At 41.8% G+C, this 21100-nt stretch overlaps 1 protein-coding gene across 1 annotated transcript in view; it reads left to right on the forward strand.

The window, feature by feature from the left end:
* Positions 1-20220, forward strand: part of LOC120551734 (glucagon-like peptide 2 receptor) — a 78390-nt gene extending 58170 nt beyond the window's left edge. The window contains exons 5-13 of the mRNA XM_039789275.1: positions 132-238; positions 1502-1658; positions 13992-14151; positions 14290-14350; positions 14442-14508; positions 14750-14838; positions 15161-15299; positions 15389-15430; positions 17830-20220. Coding sequence (XP_039645209.1) covers positions 132-238; positions 1502-1658; positions 13992-14151; positions 14290-14350; positions 14442-14508; positions 14750-14838; positions 15161-15299; positions 15389-15430; positions 17830-18198 — 1191 coding nt within the window. The 3' untranslated portion in view covers positions 18199-20220. The remainder of the gene's footprint in view (positions 1-131; positions 239-1501; positions 1659-13991; positions 14152-14289; positions 14351-14441; positions 14509-14749; positions 14839-15160; positions 15300-15388; positions 15431-17829) is intronic.
* The last annotated feature ends 880 nt before the right edge of the window (positions 20221-21100 follow it).

The raw sequence follows: 21100 nt of genomic DNA on the forward strand, positions 1-21100 counted from the left end.
GTTATTTCGTTCGTTTTTGTTAACGATTTTAACCTTGGTGTGTGTGTGTGTGTGTGTGTGTGTGTGTGTGTGTGTGTGTGTGTGTGTGTGTGTGTGTGTGCGTGCGTGCGTGCGTGCCTGTGTGTGTCCAGGAGGATGAAATGCTTCGCCAGACAGCCCTCAGACTCATCTCTGTCATTGGCTATTCCCTGTCCTTGTCATCTCTCGCAATGGCTACTCTCCTGATGGGCATGTTGAGGTCAGTGGCAGGGGCAGATGAGTTTCTGCTGGCATGCAATTAAAATAGTACATTTTGTGTGGATAAAGGACAGATTAATTGATTGATTGATTTATTTCTGGATAAAGACAATAAAACAGTAATCCAAAGGATAACATGCTAAAGTAAAATACTTATTTCCAGCACGGTCCTTGGTGTTTCACATGTAAAACAATATACAAAAAGCAAACAAACCATTATGGAAAGACATACAATATGGAGGAGAAAGTTAAAAAAATATAAACATCATATAAAAAACAAACTAAATGAAAAACAAAAATAATATAAATGCTACACAAACTCACCAATTTATCAATAGATATTCACCTTGTTCCATAAAAACTGCTTTACCTGTGTTTTAAAAATCCTTCGTGATGATAGGAGTTTTGTATTAGTAGGCAAACTATTTCATGCCATAATACCAGTGTAAAAGAAAGAATTTTTAGTTGCATTAGTAGCTCTAAGAACTATGCATGAGCGGATGCTGGCCCTAGTATTATGACTATGCTTAATGTGGACCATGGTTACATTAGAGCATAAATAATTGGGGGCATGACCATTAACAATGTTAAACATATGGTTCAGCTTAAGTTGTTCTACTCTTAGATGTACAGGTAGTAGACCAGCCCTTGTAAAATTAAGGATAATTTGCTACTTTAATACAAGTTGGATCTTATTTGCACAGCTTGTCATTTCTGTTATGTAGTCTGATCATGTTTTTGGCCCTCACTGACCTGGAGTGCAAATGCTGACAATTAAACCACTATTTCTCTTCACTTGTCATGGTGCAGCTTCTTTAAGTCATTCTGATAGACAATCAGGTATGGGACATATGCACTTGCTTAAACTATACTAATGATATGCACACATATGTGTCCCACAGTACTGGAGACATCCCACTAGAAAGAAGAGGCATTAAGAAATGTTTACAAGACTGTGAGGATGATTAATTCTTACGATAAAAAAAAAACAGAAAGCATTTTCATGTTGTTGCATGTACCTTGATCATTTTTCATTCCCTCTTATGTCATGACATACAGTATGCCCTCAGTAATGCTAGGGACTGCAAATGAAAAATTGGCCGGTACGGCTAAATCTGGCACATTTACATGTTGGACATTGTACTCATGTTGATTAATGTGCACTGTCCCTTTTTAAATAAAGAAATCTAATGCTTTTTTTCAGTTGTACAAGAAGTATGGATCAATGCCTTCCTCAAATTGCTCCTGTATCTATACTTAACAGGAAGCTTCACTGTACCAGGAACTACATTCACATGAATCTGTTTGTGTCATTCATCCTGAGAGCCATGGCTATCATCGCTAAGGAAATCATATTATACATCATGTATTCCAAACTACCCAAGGACGACCCTGGCTGGAACTCCTACTCAAGCTCTGCGGTATCAGAATTACTGCCTTATTATTCACGTATTTGTGTACAGCAAAGCATATGTGAAATAACCAAATTAGTTTACAGTTTTTTACAATCACTTTGGCACTAATTTCAGAACCTTGATGTAATTTTTCAAAACTCTAGACACAAAACTCACAACCAATGATCAAAATGCACATTTTTCAAAACTCTAACACTTTTTTCAATTGTTTGGATACAATACACATAAACCTAAGATCATTTGTTCATTTAACATTAGATCATCTGTTCAATATGACACAACTTAACATCAAAGTACTACTATTTCAAAAAGCAATTCACACATTCCATTTCAGATGATTGTCTATTCATAACTGTTGCATTACTCTTAATGCATAGTTGTATGGAAACAGACAAACAATATTCCATGTTTAGATCATGAAAGTTTCAAGATAACGAGATTCATTGTCACCATTAGCGTGGAGCATGAAGCAATTAGACTACATGATCTATGGATGTAATATTTCATCATCCTTCTTTACTGTAATGTACTACTGTTTATCAGACACTTTTTCTATGCTCCCATGTACCACCTTTAAGACTATTTACTATATTGACAGTACTGCACTGTATGGATGCAGGCCCTTGGAATTGCTGGTCCAATTCTGCCAACTCATTACTGATGATTGATATATAATTTATATATACTTTATATATAAAGTACTGTATATAAAAAAAAAAATATATATATATATATATTTATATATATATATATATATATATATATATATATATATATATACACACACACACACACACACACACACACACACACACACACACACACACACACACATACACAGTACAGGCCAAAAGTTTGGACACACCTCATTCAATGCATTCCCTTTATTTTCATGACTATTTACATTGTAGATTCTCACTGAAGGCATCACAACTATCAATGAACACATATGGAATTATGTACTTAACAAAAAAGTGTGAAATAACTGAAAACATGTCTTATATTTTAGATTCCTCAAAGTAGCCACCCTTTGCTCTGATTACTGCTTTGCACACTCTTGGCATTCTCTTGATGAGCTTCAAGAGGTAGTCACCTGACATGGTTTTCCAATAGTCTTGAAGGAGTTCCCAGAGATGCTTAGCACTTGTTGGCCCTTTTGCCATCACTCTGCGGTCCAGCTCACCCCAAACCATCTCGATTGGGTTCAGGTCCGGTGACTGTGGAGGCCAGGTCATCTGGCGCAGCACTCCATCACTCTCCTTCTTGGTCAAATAGCCCTTACACAGCCTGGAGGTGTGTTTGGGGTCATTGTGCTATTGAAAAATAAATGATGGTCCAACTAAACGCAAACCGGATGGGATGGCATGTCGCTGCAGGATGCTGTGGTAGCCATGCTGGTTGCAGTATGCCTTCAATTTTGAATAAATTCCCAACAGTGTCACCAGCAAAGCACCCCCACACCATCACACCTCCTCCTCCATGCTTCACGGTGGGAACCAGGCATGTAGAATCCATCCGTTCACCTTTTCTGCGTCGCACAAAGACACAGCGGTTGGAACCAAAAATCTAAAATTTTGACTCATCAGACCAAAGCACAGATTTCCACTGGTCTAATGTCCATTCCTTGTGTTTCTTGGCCCAAACAAATCTCTTCTGCTTGTTGCCTCTCCTTAGCAGTGGTTTCCTAGCAGCTACTTGACCATGAAGGCCTGTTTCGCGCAGTCTCCTCTTAACAGTTGTTCTAGAAATGTGTCTGCTGCTAGAACTCTGTGTGGTTTTTGGTCTCTAATCTGAACTGCTGTTATAGCTAGGTCTGGTGGACTCGTCGGATGAACTTATCCTCAGCAGCAGAGGTGACTCTTGGTCTTCCTTTCCTGGGGCGGTCCTCATGTGAGCCAGTTTCATTGTAGCGCTTGATGGTTTTTGCTACTGCACTTGGGGACACATTCAAAGTTTTCGCAATTTTCCGGACTGACTGACCTTCTTTGTTAAATTAATGACGGCCACTCGTTGCTCTTTACTTAGCTGATTGGTTCTTGCCATAATATGAATTCTAACAGTTGTCCAATGGGGCTGTCGGCTGTGTATCAACTTGACTTGACACAACTGATGGTCCCAACACCATTAATAAGGGGAAAAATTCCACTAATTAACCCTGACAAGGCACACCTGTGAAGTGAAAACCATTTCAGGTGACTACCACTGCATGAAAAGTGGGATTTACGTCAGTATGCGGCACTGTAGATTGTCGTGGAACTTCAGGTTTACGGCTGTATACGGCAATTTACAATTTTGTCGGAAATTGACGTGGGCCTTGCTTGGCAGTTGTCCCCCCATGACCCCCCCTCCCTCTTATTCTAGGGGAGGCTTTCACATGTAAATTAAAATGCTGTGAGCTATACAAATGCAAATCAGAGTAGCAGGGGGAGTTTTACCCCAGGTGACATTTTTCTAAAAGGTATTAACTAATTTTAAGAAAATCTCTTAAAATAGATCAGATTCAGTATAGCCTAATTGTAGACTCTTTAGTAGATTTATTTGATGAAAGTATGCTAGATTAATTACTGTGTATGTCATTAGTAATGACTAATTAGATGTAAAAAAAGATACACAAAATAATTTATTTCAACAATTAGTTTTAATCAGGCTTTGCCACAAAAGGTAAAATGTGCAATCCATGATTCATTCACAGTCTCAACCACATAGTGACATGACTACAGTGACCTTTCTTTGGTCTTCCTCATCCAACATTGTCTGGTGGAATGGAGACAGAGGCACTACTGTACAGTTTTCTAAGAGAAGTCTTTCTGCTGACACCAAAACACTGGGCTTCACATAAAGCATATCAGCTTTGTCATTGCATGACAAGGTCCCAACCATTTGTCTTCTTAAAATACTGGCAAATTCAGCACCATATTCACATGTCCATGACATATGAAGTTGTTGGCTCTGCTCAAATGGCCTCATAATCTAGACATCAATTGTCCTATTGTTATTAAACTTTCCCAGTATTCCATTAAATCTCACTGTAATTCACCTCCACACCAGTGTGTGCGCTGTTCGCGCCCTGCTGGTTAATCTGCTCCTCTTTGTCTCTCTGTATCACTCTGCCCCGCCCTCTACCCCCGCACTCACTGCTTCCATTTGAAAATAGCGGCGGATTGAGTCCGAGAGTTAGAGCAAAAGCTTCCGAAATATGGGAATATTTCAGGCCAACTGGTGTGATGTTCCCGTTATGGTGTTTGAAAATGACCAGACGTATGTTGAGTAGTTAGTATGCTTTACTGTGATAACATATTCAGGTAGGTCACGTACATACAGCCGTTGGATACTGACCAACTAACTTCGCGGGCTTAGTGCCAACATTCTATACACAACGTATGACGGCAGTTGTACCGCAAACTGTCACTGTCGTAAACATCATACTATTGTTGTAGACCTTAAACATTACAACACTCTTTTTTTTTTTCTTTTTCAACCAGATCCATTGCCTTGTACATATGTAACTGATTTACTTGCTAACTACAATACCAATCTTACTTGTCATTCATAACCCTGCAGTACAAAGTATAGACATATAATTCAGGTCTGTGTTGAAACACTCACATTCAGGTAACTCATCAGTGTGCTTAAAACTAATGGTATCAAAAAGAACAGTGCCTCTAATCGTGGTGTAAATGGTTTTAAAATGGAACAGTCCTTCAGAAACATTTAGATTAATCCAATAGGCAGAACAGTAATTTAGAAACATTTAGATTAATCTATTGCTGGATTAAATGTGGACATTCTCTAAACAGGCTCATAGTCATTAAGGTAAGATGGGCGCTGGCGATTGACTAGAGAGGGATACCTCGGTGTCACAACGATGTCCTCATTCTCCTCATCAGGATCTGTGAGCACATTCTCTGTCTCAGAAACAACCTTTTTAAAGAAGGAAGAATTCCTTGTTATGGAATGTCCATCTTTGGTCGCTGTGATCATGGAGCCTTTGACCTCTGACACCGCGTATGGCTTGCTGTTGAATGGGGTAGTGAGTTTGTTGTGCTTGGGTTGTTTGTAAAGCACTTTGTCACCAGGGGTGAATGTGCTTGGTTTAGCTCGCCGGTGCGCATCTGAGTTGGACTTCATCTTTGCTTTTGCAGTTGTGTCCCGCTCTCTGATGGTGTGATCCGCGTTGTCTTTGCAGGTTGTGGTGATTAACGGGATCTTTGTGTGGATCTTGCGCTGGAACAACAGTTCTGCAGGTGACGCTTCTGTGGTGCTGTGTGGTGTGGCACGGTACTCACGGAGAAACGTATTGAGTCTCTGTTTCCATGGGGTACTCTGTGTTTCTGCCACACGGATTGCTTTTCCAAGTGTACGCATGAAGCGTTCTGCTGTTGCATTTGCTTGAGGCCAGAGAGGTGTTATTTTCCGATGGTGAAAACCTAGATGGCCTGCAAACTTGGAAAATTGTTCACTGTTAAAAGGAGGTCCGTTGTCTGTTTTTAGGACTCTGGGAATTCCAAACATTGAGAACACTTTATCAAAGATTGGGATGACTGTGTTGGCTGAGACAGATCTCACAATTTCAACAACTGGGTAACGGGAGTATTCATCTATGATGACCATTAGATACTCTCCAGTTGGAAGTGGGCCATAAAAATCTGCACTGATGTTGTGCCAGGGGGCTTCTGGCAACTCAGACATTTTCAGAGGTTCTGACTGTGTAACAGGTGTGTTGGCTTGACATGCTAAACAGTTCTTAACAGTCAGTTCTGCTTTCTGGTCTATGTTGGGAAACCAGACCTTTGACCTGAGCAATGTCTTAGTCTTCACAATGCCCTGGTGTCCTTCATGGGCTAGCTGTAGTACTCTGTGCTCAAGGGATGTAGGGATGACGATTCTTGTACCTCGCAGGATGATGTCATCGGTGTGAGACACAGTGAGCTCCCCACTGATCTGTCTGTACTTTTTCAGTGTTGCAGCATGTGGTGTGTCACCCATGATTTTGTGCCACGTGTTGTTTCTGATGTGGGTACCAACCTTTTGCAGGATTGGGTCTTTTAGGGTTTCATCTTTTATCTCAGTCAGAGTCATAGCTTTGGGTGTGGCGTACTCAGTCACGAAGTTGACATACTCCTCTGCTACTTTCATCGCTCTTGTGCTGTCACTTGTCTGCATCAGGATGGGGTGACGGGAGATGTAGTCAGCAGGGTTGTCTGCGCCTTTCCTGTATTCTACCCTGAAGTTGTAGGGCTGTAGTCTCAGTCCCCACCTCTCGATCCTTGCAGGTGGTTTTGAACGCGGGTTGTTCCATATGACCTCTAGGGCTTTGTGGTCAGTTACAAGGATGAAAGGGTTGCCATACAGGTACAGGTGGAAGTGTTCACAACTCCACACAATGGCCAATGCTTCTTTTTCAGTTTGTGAGTAGCGTCTTTCTACGTCGCTGAGAGCACGGCTGGCGTACGCTATGGTGTGCCTCTCTCCTTTTCCATTCTTTTGGTAGAGAATAGCACCTAGGCCGACTGGACTAGCATCTACCACAAGCTCTGTGTCTTTGGCTGGATCAAAGTATGACATTACCGTGTTGCTGGTCAGGCTGTCTTTGATCGTCTGTAGCGCACTGGCGTGCTCAGGGTTCCAGTGCCACGGTGTGTCTTTTCTGGTCAGCTCGCGTAGTGGTGCAGAGATGGAAGCGAAGTCTTTGATAAAGCGAGCACAGTAGTTCGCCATGCCAAGCAGACTCCTGACTTCGGTTGGGTCTTGTGGATCACTAGCCTGCTGAATGGCAGCAACTTTCTTGGGGTCAGGTGAGATTCCACCAGCTGAGAAAATGAACCCAAAGAATTCGAGTTTAGCTTTATTGAACTCACATTTCTTTCTGTTGAGTGTGAGCCCTCTGTCCTTCAGTCTCTGGAACACAGCTCTGAGGCTGTCGTCATGGTCTTTCTGTGTTTTACCATACACGATGATGTCGTCACTCAGATTTTTCACTCCTTTGATGCCTTGCAGAGTCTGGCAGATTGCATTTTGGAACACCTCCGCCGCTGAAGATATCCCAAAATTCAGGCACTTGTAGCGTCTCAGGCCAAGGTGTGTGGTGAATGTAGTGATGTACCTGCTTTCTTGGTGGAGTTCTAGCTGATGGTAGCCGGCAGTCAGGTCGAGCTTGGAGAAGACTGTAGCTCCATTTAACTCGTGAATTACATCGTCCATGGTGGGAGTGATGTGGCGTTCACGTTGAATGGCAGTGTTGGCCTGTCTCATGTCGACACAGACTCTAACCTTGTCTGGATCCTTCGGCTTGGGTGGCGTCACAATGGGGGAGACCCATGGCGTAGGGCCCGTGACTGTCTCGATGACGTTGTCATCCTCAAGCTGTTTCAGCTCCTCTTCGACCTTCTGTCGGATGTGAAAAGGTACCCGCCTATGTGGCTGACAGGTTGGCTGGATGTCAGTGTTGATGTGAAGCTTTACTTGAAAGCCTTTCAGCATGCCAATGCCTTCAAACAGCTCTGGGTATTTCTGTACTAGCTCATCTGCTACTGTTTGGCTAGTTGGAGCAGATACAGTGTTGATGATCTTGATGAGGCCTAGCTCTTTAGCTGTGTCGTAGCCTAGCAGAGAGCAGCTGTCACCTTTCATTACATAGAATTCAGCCATGGTTTTTCTATTGTCTGTCTCTGTGCTACATGTAAATGCACCGGTTATGGGCAGTGGTTTAGTGCTGCCATATGGAAATATCTTAATATCAGCTGGGCTAAGCTTTGGGCATGGTTTCAGTGTACTGAGGACCGATTCACTAATAATGTTCACTGCAGCCCCGGAATCAATCATCGCTGCAATCTTCACACCATTGAGCCTAACATGTGTGCGTGGTTGAATAGTATTGTTGTTGCTACTGGCAGCAAATACATAAGCCTCATCGCTACTAGACGAGTCCTGTGTGGTACTCTGTGTTGTGCTGGTGATGTTATATACTTTCTTGTGCATTCTGTGTTGCTTACTGTTGTCTCTGTGTTTTGTGTCATAGTCCTTTCCAGGCGTTCTTTGCTTTGACCTGCACTGCTTGGCGAAGTGGTTGAGCTTCCCGCATGCTTTACAGTCTTTTCCTTTTGCTGGGCAGTCTCCGTCGTGTGGATACTTTCCTCCGCAATTCCTGCATTGGAGGTTGGGCTTGGCTCTCCCGGCGCGTCGGCTGGTAGTTGTTCGCCCGGTCTGATGCACTGCATTCACTGATGCAGCTACACTCTGCTCCATGCCGGCTGTTTGTTGCTCGGACAGTTCCAACGTTCTCCCGTATTCAAGAAAATCATCCAGGCTGTCGTCGGGCTCTCTGAGCGCTCTTCTGCGCAGCCTGGTTGAACTGCAGCTTTGGATCAACTGTGCTTTAATTTTGTGGCTGACATCTGTAAACTCACAGTTCTTTGCTAGCATGCGTAGTCTGGTACAGTATGTGTCTAGATTTTCACCCGGCTGTTGCACTGCTTTTCGGAACATATATACTTGATACTGGACGTTCTTTTTAGGCGCGAAATACGTGCCTAGCTTCTGCTTAGCATCTGCAAACTTATCTTGCTCTGCTGCTAACGTGTCATAGATATCATGCACACGCTCTCCTGCCAAATGCAGTAGCAATGCTTTCTGCCTAGCATCTCCAGTAATGTTCACTGCTGTAATATAGTTCTCAAACCTTTGTATCCATTTTGTCCAGTGTGGTCCTACTGAGCTCGGATCCGTTTCGGTATCAAAAGCTGGCAGAGCAACAGTATTCCCAAGTGACATTTTTTCCTTCTCCGTCTGTTTTGGCAACTCGTTGTACTCCTCAGGTTAGCGTTCGAACTAGCTAGCTCCTTGTCGTCCTCCCGCTTCAGTGAGCAACGTTCCTTTCTTCGTCTTTTTTATTTTTTATTTTTTATTTTTTTTATCCTCGTCGCCAATGTGATGTTCTCGTTATGGTGTTTGAAAATGACCAGACGTATGTTGAGTAGTTAGTATGCTTTACTGTGATAACATATTCAGGTAGGTCACGTACATACAGCCGTTGGATACTGACCAACTAACTTCGCGGGCTTAGTGCCAACATTCTATACACAACGTATGACGGCAGTTGTACCGCAAACTGTCACTGTCGTAAACATCATACTATTGTTGTAGACCTTAAACATTACAACTGGTAAAAGAGTTATCTGTACACTCTGTCAAACTTCACTTGGAAACACACAGGAGTTGTTCGAGACATTTGGAGCGTTTTTTTCTCTCCATATCACCTCCGGGGCTCCAGAGATGCGCTCACAGAAAGAAAAAGTCAACGTATGTATATGATTATTAATGAAACGGCGAGCTAGTCTGTACTGTTTATTAACTCTTGATCGTACAATGACTGTCTTTGGATGTTAAACAGGCTACTTAGACTTAGCAGTAATGTTTTAAACCCCACCAAGTTTAAACGCGAGCAGCACAGAGCTGTGTGTCTGGGCAGCCTGGCTGCTTTCAGCGCCATTCATTACAGAGCTGAGCGGGTGAGTTGTTTTATAAAAGTGTATTTTTTGATTTTGTAATTTACAGAAAGTAGTCCGCTGTCTTCACAACTCGGAGACAAACTGTAGCAGGCGCTACTAACCGGAGCAAGGGTAAGATTTAAAGAATATGCTTTCATTGAATGAACTTCATTAATTTTCTGTATAAGGACATAGATACCGATCTTCACCGGGTTTTTTTTACAGACTAATCTTGCCTCATAACGAGGCTGTGACCTATATTTGCTCGGAGCTGTCTGCAGGTCCAGATTTACATGACTTACATGATTTACATTTTTTACTTTTTCATCTTTCCTTGTTTAATTTTACTGTAACTTTTTTTTTTATTCATGGCACTCTCATTTAATTGTTTTCCAGCTGCCTGTAAGACATATTACGAGACAGCACGCAGGAACTTCAGCTAGAAACAACCAGATGTGGCATCGCGGGCAGAAGCTGTGAAGAGTTCAGCTCGGAGTCGGTCGAGAAGAAAAGAGGGTAAGACTAGATCCGTTTGGTTAATGTGAATATTTTTCAGGTGCATTCATAGATGTGTTGTGTCCGTAAGCAGTGCATTGCGCAGTACTGATTGTCTTTCTTGATTGATTTTACAGCTGCTGGAAGCGAGACAGAGTGTGCTGGCTGTGGGTGAGGTGGACATTTGGAAGTGCGCTACATAGACATACAGGACAACGCACCACAGACGTCTGCTAAATGGACAGAATTTAGACCGAATGCTGCCGGTTACCAACAGCTCCGAGCCGTATATATATATATATATATATATATATATATATATATATAATTTTATTATAATAATAATGGCCCAGGTTGACCAATAACCTAACCCGTGACAGACCTGTCAACCAATCACGAGAGATTTTTCTTGTTTAAAAGTAGTGGTTTCAGCCAATAGTGAGTGATGAAATTTCAGCCAGTCCAGACGTTCTCTGGCCAGGCGCCTATTCATATTCTAATTAGATCCTTTAACACCCCTTCTCGGGGGCTCTCCAATACGTCACAGATGGTTCGTTTCCGACAATATGTGGCACAGACGAACGTGACATTCGCAGCCTGTAAATTGTCGATAACTGCCGAAAATTAGGGGGATTTTCGGCCGTTTACAGGCGTTTACGGGGACGTAAATCCCACTTTTCATGCAGTGTACCTCATGAAGCTCATTGAGAGAACACCAAGGGTTTGCAGCGCTATCAAAAAAGCAAAGGGTGGCTACTTTGAGAAATCTAAAATATAAGACATGTTTTCAGTTATTTCACACTTTTTTGTTAAGTACATACAGTAATTCCATATGTGTTCATTCATAGTTTTGATGCCTTCAGTGAGAATCTACAATGTAAATAGTCATGAAAATAAAGGAAACTCATTGAATGAGAAGGTGTGTCCAAACTTTTGGCCTGTATATATATATATATATATATATATATATATATATATATATATATATATATATTGCTCAGTGGCCAGCAGATCAGACTGGGGTTGTAATGGGCAGCTTCCAGGTATGAATGTGGAACTATGTGAATGCAATGAGAATTTGTTCTCAATCAACTTACCTGGATACTGTAAATAAAGGGTAAATACAGTAAATAAATAAATAAATAAATATACATACATACATACATACATACATACATACATACATACATACATACATACATACATACATACACTTTTCTGCCTTTTGCTATGTTTTGTATTGTGCTATGGACCGTTTTTTTGTATGTCCTGAATAAAGAATATGATGATGATATATACACTACCGGTCAAAAGTTTTAGAACACCCCAATTTTTCCAGGTTTTTATTGAAATTCATGCAGTTCAATGTGTTATTGTACTCTGAAATGAAAGAATAGAACAAATTTAGTTAAAAAAAGAAATCATGGAATCAATTTATAAACCAAAATGTATTCTAAATTTTTGACTCATCAAAGTAGCCCCCTTTGGCAGATATAACAGCTGACATTCTTTCTACAATGGAAATCAAATATTCTTCAGAAAGTTCTTCCCAACTCTGTTGCAGAAGTTCCCATAAATGTGTGGCACTTGTAGGTTGCTTTGCTTTCACCTTTCTGTCCAGTTCATCCCAAACCAGCTCAATGGGGTTTAAGTCTGGTGACTATGCTGGCCACTCCATGTTTTTAAGCTTACAATCTTGCTCTTTTTTGCTAAGGTAGTTCTGGCATAGCTTGGACTTATGTTTTGGGTCATTATCTTGAGACCTGAGTACCAGAAGGTACTGCATGGCGCTGCAAAATGCTGTGGTAGCCGTTTTGATTCAGGGTGCCTTTCACTCTGTAAAAATCACCGACCCTGGATCCAGCAAAACAGCCCCAGACCATCATGCTTCCTCCTCCATGTTTGACAGTTGATGTCACACACTGAGGAACCATCTTTTCGCCTACTCGACGGCGTACAAAAATCCTGCTATGAACCGAAGATTTCAAATTTTGATTCATCAGTCCATAACACCTTCTTCCAGTCCATTGGCAGTGTTTCTTGGCCCAGACAAGCCTCTTTTTCTTATTGTGACGTCTTAGCAATGGCTTTCTTGCTGCAACTCGACCTATCAAACCTGCAGTTCGAAGTCTTCTCTTTACAGTTGAAACTGAGACTTGCTTATTACAACCACTGTGCTTGAAGCTGTTGTCCTGTGACCGCCTATCACGCAAGCTGTTGACTCTCAGAAACTTGTCTTCTGATTCTGTTGTGGCTTTGGGTCTGCCAGACCTCTTCCTGTCAGTTTCCCCCAGTTTCTAAGTGCCTTTTGATGGTGAAGAATACTGTACTCACATTTTCTTTGCAATTTCTCTGTAGGAAAGACCAACATTTTTAAGTGTTATGATGGTCTGTCTCTCTTCCATTGTTAATTGCCTTTTTCTCGCCATTTTTATGGCAACACACTATTTTCTGCAGTACAATACTGTTCAAATAATGCTCACGAGGGTATGGTACCACAGTGTGTTCCAACAATACTTTTATACAAACAGAAGGGGTTGTAAGTAATCCGTTGGAAAGTTGGAACACCTGTGGGAATTGGTAGCACCAACTTTCAAAGCTTGATCAACCTCCATTGCTGCAGAACAGCTTTACATTGTTTACCCATTTCTTCCCTGAAAAAGGCCTTTTTGTAAAATTCTGAAATGTACATTATTTTTCAGTTTTGGGTAACCTTACTGTTTTTTTTAACATCAGGCAGTTCAACACCTACCTTTGTACCATTTCAAGCTATTCATTGGACTTGAACTGCTAAAATTTCAATAAAAACAAAAAGAATTGGGGTGTTCTAAAACTTTTGACCGTGTGTGTGTGTGTGTGTGTGTGTGTGTGTGTGTGTGTGTGTGTGTGTGTGTGTGTGTGTGTGTATATATATATATACTCGTACCACATTGGTCTGTAGTATTCTCTCTACTACTGCAGTACTTTTACAGGGATATATTTATATGTAGTACCATAATGGAACATGTATCACCTATTTTGTACTACAATATTTAATGATTGTACGAATGATGACACAGTGAAACTATGGGTAGCTTGTGTGTGGGTGATCTAAAGTAATGTTTCAATGGTATTTCACAATAAATTAGTTTTTTGAACCAGTGATTGTGCAAGTGCAATATTTCTTTAAAGATATGAATGCACAATGCAATGTTTTGAACATTGGATAGCCTGTGTTACAAGTGATGACCGTTTTGAGTTTTGTGTCTAGAGTTTTGAAAAATGACATCAAGGTTCTGAAATTAGTAGCAAAGTGATTGTAAAAAACTGTAAATCAGCCAAACAATTTTCAAAACTAATTCAACATATTTCTCAACAGATAGCATTGATGTGTAAATTCTCCAAAGTGTGCATGGAATACTTTGTGGCCTGTAACTACTTCTGGCTCTTGGTGGAGGCCATTTTCCTCCACACGTTGCTCTTCACAGCTGTGCTGACTAAGGGATGTCTGCTGAAGAAATACATGCTGCTAGGATGGGGTAAACAGTGAATAAAGTGTGTGTGTGTGTGTGTGTGTGTGTGTGTGTGTGTGTGTGTGTGTGTGTGTGTGTGTGTGTGTGTGTGTGTGTTTGGGGTAAAATGTTGAATCTTATGCTTATATGCATTTCTCTTTTTAGGAACACCTATTTTGTTTGTAACACCATGGACAGTGGTAAAGATTTTATATGAAAACACAGAGTAAGTTTTTCATACATATTTCACAACATATTAACAAAATTAATTAAAATGCTCTCCGTTCTCCGCTTGACTTTTAAAACTTATTACTTAGGTGCTGGTCAATTGTAAACAAATGGTTGTGGTGGATAATAAGGGGCCCGATTACTTTAGCTGTGCTGGTAAGTTCTGCTGTCATACTGCGTTTAATGTTTCCTGTCTTGGGAGGACATGTGATATAGAAGCTGTTGTATAGTGTAGTAGTCACAAGCATCACCGATTGCTAATTTCTTAGTGTAAAAATTTGTAATTGACCGATGTTCTTATTTGCATGTCTTCATGCACATTTAGTCTTGTCAACCATTAAGTCAGCAGTATTTTCGGATGCATTTCCTTGAAATCTACCCTGGATGTGTGTTGCAGATCATTTTCTTCATATTCATCAAGATTCTGATGCTGCTGCTGTCCAAGCTGAAAGCAGATCAAGTGAAATTTACAGACTACAGATACAGGTAGTATTTTTCCCTACCTTAACTCACTAACGGCTTGTGGTGTCTTTAAACTGTACTTTATGCAGCTGGTTAAACCTTAAATGTCAATCACTCTCATATACAGCACACATTCAAATGTCACGCCTTTAAGCTCTGTCCTCTTTACCATATGTCACCACGAGAGGAAAGCTCATGCATAAATTTACAAAGCTTTACTTTGTCTTCTATTTTGTCCTTTGCTCTTTGAGTCATGTGCCAGTATAAATTGTATGAACCTTTTCCCTGAATATCCCTAACAGTCTATAATTATGCACCACTGTATGTTTTTGTTTATGCCCTTCAGCTTGGCCAGAGCAACACTGGTACTCATTCCTCTGCTGGGAATCCATGAAGTGGTCTTCACTGTGCTGATAGATGAATGTGTGGAGGGCAGCAGTCGCTACGCCAGGAACTTCATTAACCTTACCCTCAGCTCATTTCAGGTAACACTTGTGATGTTGATTACATACATATCAAGTCATTTTGTTCTAAACAAACATTAACCATAATATATATGTGTAACATTTTTCAGGGATTCTTGGTTGCTGTGCTGTACTGTTTTGCTAATGGTGAGGTAAATGTATTCTGTTTATACTCAGATTTTTAAGTTTTAGGAACATAATAATGGATATAATGAACTGGAAGCCTAGGAACAAGGTAAATAAATTATTTATTGTTATTTGTTGGTTTAAGACTTTAAAGCTGCACTAATTAATATTCTATATATTAACAATGGTTCAATAAACCTAACTTCCAGCAGCAGCAAACAGTTGCTTTTGGCAAAAACGTTCCTATAAACAAACTGTATGCTGCCTGACCAGCACCAAATGGGAAAGAGACAAGTTAGTGAACATAGTGGAGCATATACAGTAGCAGCTAAATATTGAGATATTTTTCTCCTGAGGTGGTGGATACCAAAGCAGCCAGCAGCTGTTTTCAGCTAGTAGTGAGCATTTGTTATTTTAGCAACATTTTAGCCAAGGGTTGAAGAGTAAATATTGGACTAAAGTCATTAGGTGGCCATGTTGTCCAGTCGTATGCCTACAGTATACACTTAAGCTCTATTTGTACAGGATTAGTATTACCTGGTAAACTCTGGTTGTATGTGATCTTAATCCTGTGCAAATTTATTGACCCAACATATAATGTCAATGCTCCATCCATCCATCCATCCATCTTTGTCCGGTTATCCGGGGTCGGGTCGCGGGGTCAGCAGCTCCAGCAGCTCCAGCAGGGGACCCCAAACTTCCCTTTCCCGAGCCACATTAACCAGCTCCGACTGGGGGATCCCGAGGCGTTCCCAAGCCAGGTTGGAGATATAATCCCTCAACCTAGTCCTGGGTCTTCCCCGAGGCCTCCTCCCAGCTGGACGTGCCTGGAACACCTCCCTAGGGAGGCGCCCAGGGGGCATCCTTACCAGATGCCCGAACCACCTCAACTGGCTCCTCACAGATGACTGAGCTTCTCACCCTATCTCTAAGGGAGACACCAGCCACCCTCCTGAGAAAACCCATTTCAGCCCCTTGTACCCTGGATCTCATTCTTTCGGTCATGACTCAGCCTTCAAGACCTTAGGTGAGGGTAGGAACGAAAACTGACCGGTAGATCGAGAGCTTTGTCTTATGGCTCAGCTCTGATCCTCATCCCAGCCGCTTCACACTCTGCTGCAAACCGATCCAGTGAGTGCTGAAAGTCACAGGCCGATGATGCCATCAGGACCACATCATCTGCAAAGAGCAGCAATGAGATCCCCAGCCCACCGAACTGCAACCCCTCCCCACCCCGACTACGCCTTGATATTCTGTCCATAAATATTACAAACAGGATTGGCGGAGGCCAAACCTCACCTGAAACGAATCCGACTTACTGCCGAGAACCCGGACGCAGCTCTTGTTTTGGTCATACAGAAATTGGATGGCCCTGAGGCCCTTGGTGCCAACCGAAAGTCCTTCTCCATGTCTTCTCCGAACTTCTCCCACACCCGCTGCTTTGCCTCTTTCACGGCAGAGGCTGCAGCCTTTCGGGCCCTTTGGTACCCTGCAACTGCCTCCAGAATTCTCTGGGATAACATATCCCAGAAAGACTCCTTCCCTGACCACCGGTGTCCACCAGGGTTACCACCCCTTGAGGCACCTAAGACTCCCCACCGCAGCTTCAACAATGGAAACTTTGAACATTGTCCACTCGGGTTCAATGCCCCCAGCCTCCACAGGGATGCACGAAAAGCTCCGCCGGAGGTGTGAGTTGAAAGTCCGTCAGACAGGGGCCTCCTCCAGACGTTGGGGCTAACCAGGTCTGTCCAGTCTTCCCCCACCCCCTGACCCAACTCACCACCAGATGGTGATCAGTTGACAGCTCTGCCCCTCTCTTCACCCGAGTGTCCAAAACATACGGCCTCAGATCAGATGAAACGATTATAAAATCGATCACTGACCTTTGGCCTGCTCTGGTACCAAGTACACTTATGAGCTTCCCTATGTTCGAACATGGTGTTCGTTATGGACAATCCATGACTAGCACAGAAGTCCAACAACGCACAACCACTCGGGTTCAGATCAGGGAGGCTGTTCCTCCCAATCACGCCTCTCCATGTCTCTCCATCATTACCCACATGTGTGTTGAAGTCCCCCAGCAGAACTATGGAGTCCCCCCACTGGAGCCCCATGCAGGACTCTATTCACGGTCTCCAAGAAGGCCGAATACTCCGAGCCCTTGTTTGGTGCATATGCACAAACAACAGTCAGAGTTTTCCCCCCCACAACCCGTAGACGTAGGGAGGCGACCCTCTCGTCCACTGGGGTAAACTCCAACGTAGCAGCGCAGACATGGCAAATTCGCAGTGGATTAAGATCACAGATGACCTCTGCATTTATTACAAATTACAAGAGGTCCCTAGGTAATACTAGTCCCGTGCAAATAGGGCTTTTATGTAGTGGTATAACTGGTGACACTTTTATTTATACTGAAATTTAGGTTCAAGCTGAACTGAAGAAGCGCTGGCAGCTTTTCCTGTTCACCAACCACTTCCAGGTCAGGAGCTGTTTTCGGGGTGTGCCCCTCAAGCGCATGTGGAAGTGCACTCGAGGACACCGCCCACAGCGCTCTCCACAGAGTGACTCCTACGATGAGGGTGGCACCTCCACAACACATCCGCACTTGCTTCAGGTGGCTGTTCATGGACAACACGTGGGGCTTGGACTAGGAGAGGTTAAAGGTCAGGGGTTGAAGGGCTGTGACACAACAGGGCTTGACTTTCTCACCAGGAAGAGCCTGTCCAGTAGTGATGGAGATATGACTCTCGGGGAAACCATGGAGGAGATTCTGGAGGAAAGCGAGTTCTGATCTCCTGTAGCTTGTTGGTACTGTTATCAACTAACATGGAAAGTGTTACTGACAAACATTGGGGTATACTTAAATAGTAATTAAGACAAAAAAAAATTCGGAGATGGATTACCAGCAAAGGTGGCAACTGCCCCAAAAGCCCCAGGTTTGTGTTAGTTGGTTTGTGGAAATTTGATTAAAGCTATAGTGCATAAATTCTGTCGCCCCCATAAGGAATTCTAAGTAATGACAAAAACACTGTCGGAGCATCCACATGACGAAAGCCTTAGGTGATCGCACACCACCCCCAATCCTCCTCCATGCAGTTATTAGTAGCGTTTATCCCGTCAAATCAAGGACACGGAGGATTAAAAAAACATGATGAACTCTTCAGACGATGTTATTATCTTGTAATTTTGTGTCCTATTTGTCTCCAAAGCTCAAAGCTGCTGTTGTCCTTTCTCATCGGTGACGAAAAATGCATCACTCGAGCATGCTGCATTTTGTTAACATAGCCATACTTTTGTGGAGCTTAATTAGCTTTGTATCATCTTATTTGGCAATGACTTGAATGTAACGGACATTCATTAATATAGAATAGTTGCTGCACTAAAGCTTTGATAGCAAATTTTTTAGGGAATATGAGGGCATATTATTAGATTATAAGAACAAAGCTGCTCCTTGTAGTTTACACACATACAACTTAAAGAACTAGTTTTAGCAAGCTGTCTCACAATACAGTTTGACAGACAGACTTTGTAAGGGCAATAATGGTGCAAGAACAGATTGCTCAATACAATACCAGGGTGGGGTTCTCTCAGGAGGAAGTGACCAGTGGGCCAGATGCCTTAAGTTAAAAGCATAGTAGTAATACAACAGCTTTGGTAAACCCAAACCTCTATAAATTGGTCTTTGTAATTTATTAAAATGTAGTCTGTTTTTTTTCCCCATAGAAATGTTTTCCCCATAGAAATGTCTTTGGTATCCTGTCATCATCATTCCCCTGTCATAAAATATGGAGAGGAGGGGGGTTGGATAAGGTAATTCAGCTTGGGAGCACAAACCAATTCAATAATGGATCCAAATTAACCTTAACTAGGTCTTTAACTGGGGAGTCAATAAGATACCTAGATATACGATACCATGCTTGGGCCATTGAAATGCACCTTCCTTCTTCTTCCTTAATTTCTACTCGATCGAGATCAATAAATGCTTGTGTATAAGTCATCAAAGTCTCCCGAACCTTTATGTATCCAGAAGTCAATCGGCTCCTGTGTTTCTCTAGAACACTGGCCACTGGGTCACTTGAATAAAACAAAATTTATTTAATGTATTTTACAACATGTAGTACATGAATTACATTTGAACAGAAACCAGACTATTGAGACGAAGGAATAAATGCATTGTTACTGTACTGTACAAAGAATCTGACTTTTTTTGGGGGGCATTTCTACCTTTGTTAGAGAGGAAAGCTGAGAGAGAGGGGGAAGACATGCATGAAACCCTTCACAGGTCGGACTTAAACCCTGGACCTTCTGTGTCAAGGAATAAACCTCTGCATAAGCTCTACCAACTGAGCTAACCGGACACCGCTATGAATGTTTTAATGTTTTTTTTTCTTCTTTTAAACGTCCAGGCCACTTATCTGTAGCAGTTATTTATTATGAGTGCTCTATAGTTACAGCATAAACATACAATGAATTACATACAATTGTAAGCATGTTTTTATTCAAACGCACAGCACACCTTACAGTGAACCTCATACAAATGCAACAGCAGTGTAAAGCGTTTTTCACGTATTTGTGTTTTATTTAACATGTAACAAGTTAGAAATATCCATATGGTACATTTACATTGAAATGTGCATTAAATACAATGTATTTCTTGTCTGACTATAAATAATGCAAAGGCTCTATGTGCAGAAAGTTTTACAGTTTTCTATTCTTATGAGGCTTAAAATGGATCAATGGTATTGTTGTCCAGGTAAAACCATGAAACCATTTGTACATGTGAGACTTCACAACAATGTATGTGCACAAATTAAACAACAGTTAAACTGTTAGTGTTGTGTTTTTATTCTCATCCTATTTTATATGGACCTGACAGATTAACAGCAGCTAAACTTCTCTTCTCTATATAGGTTTACAATAACCACTGGCCAGATGAAATTACTTGAAAACCTATTTTGGCTACTCCCCAATGTAATGAGATCTCTTGTAACAGATATATTCCATTACCATCTACATATTTATTTAGATAAATATGCTAAATTTACTAATGCGAATAGCCCTAGATTTTCCACCTGGGTGAAATCAAATTGCATTCTCTGGAGTCTGAATGCTAATAATGTTTCTAAAAAAGCCTTATTAAGTCTTACTAGATTTGCTTTCAAATTAAAGTAACTTAACAGCAGGCTGAAAAGCAGTGTTCCTCTGCCCTCTCTGGTTGAAAGGGACACATCTGTTTCTCAGAAAAATGACAGCATTGATAATTTGTTTAAACTAGTGCAGTGCCAGTTCAAAACTAACCTGTTTGGAGATAGGATGAATGGTTCTGGAGATATTAGAAAGACATTGGCCCAATCCCAAAGTGAGCCCTGAGGACTAAGGACTAAAGACTCACAGACTTAATTGATCTCAGGTACTAAGTGAGTAAGTGTGTGAGGCCACATGGGTTCAGATAGGTAGAAATGGGATCGGGACAGCACTTCACGAGATCACATGTTACCTTGGCGACGTTTAATAACAAAGATGTTGCTGACACATGCCGGTTTGGGAATTCTCATTTTAAGTTTGTTGCTTTCCACACGGCCAAGGCACAGGAGACGGCTACCTGATTCCAAACTCTTGTTTTACAAGCTGGACAACAGGTTGGTCCGTTCCGTGGTCGTGTGTCGTGCTATTGTTTACCTTCGTAATTTCCG

This window comes from Perca fluviatilis, chromosome 21, assembly GCF_010015445.1.
Source record: "Perca fluviatilis chromosome 21, GENO_Pfluv_1.0, whole genome shotgun sequence".
In the NCBI taxonomy this organism is placed as follows: Eukaryota; Metazoa; Chordata; class Actinopteri; order Perciformes; family Percidae; genus Perca; species Perca fluviatilis.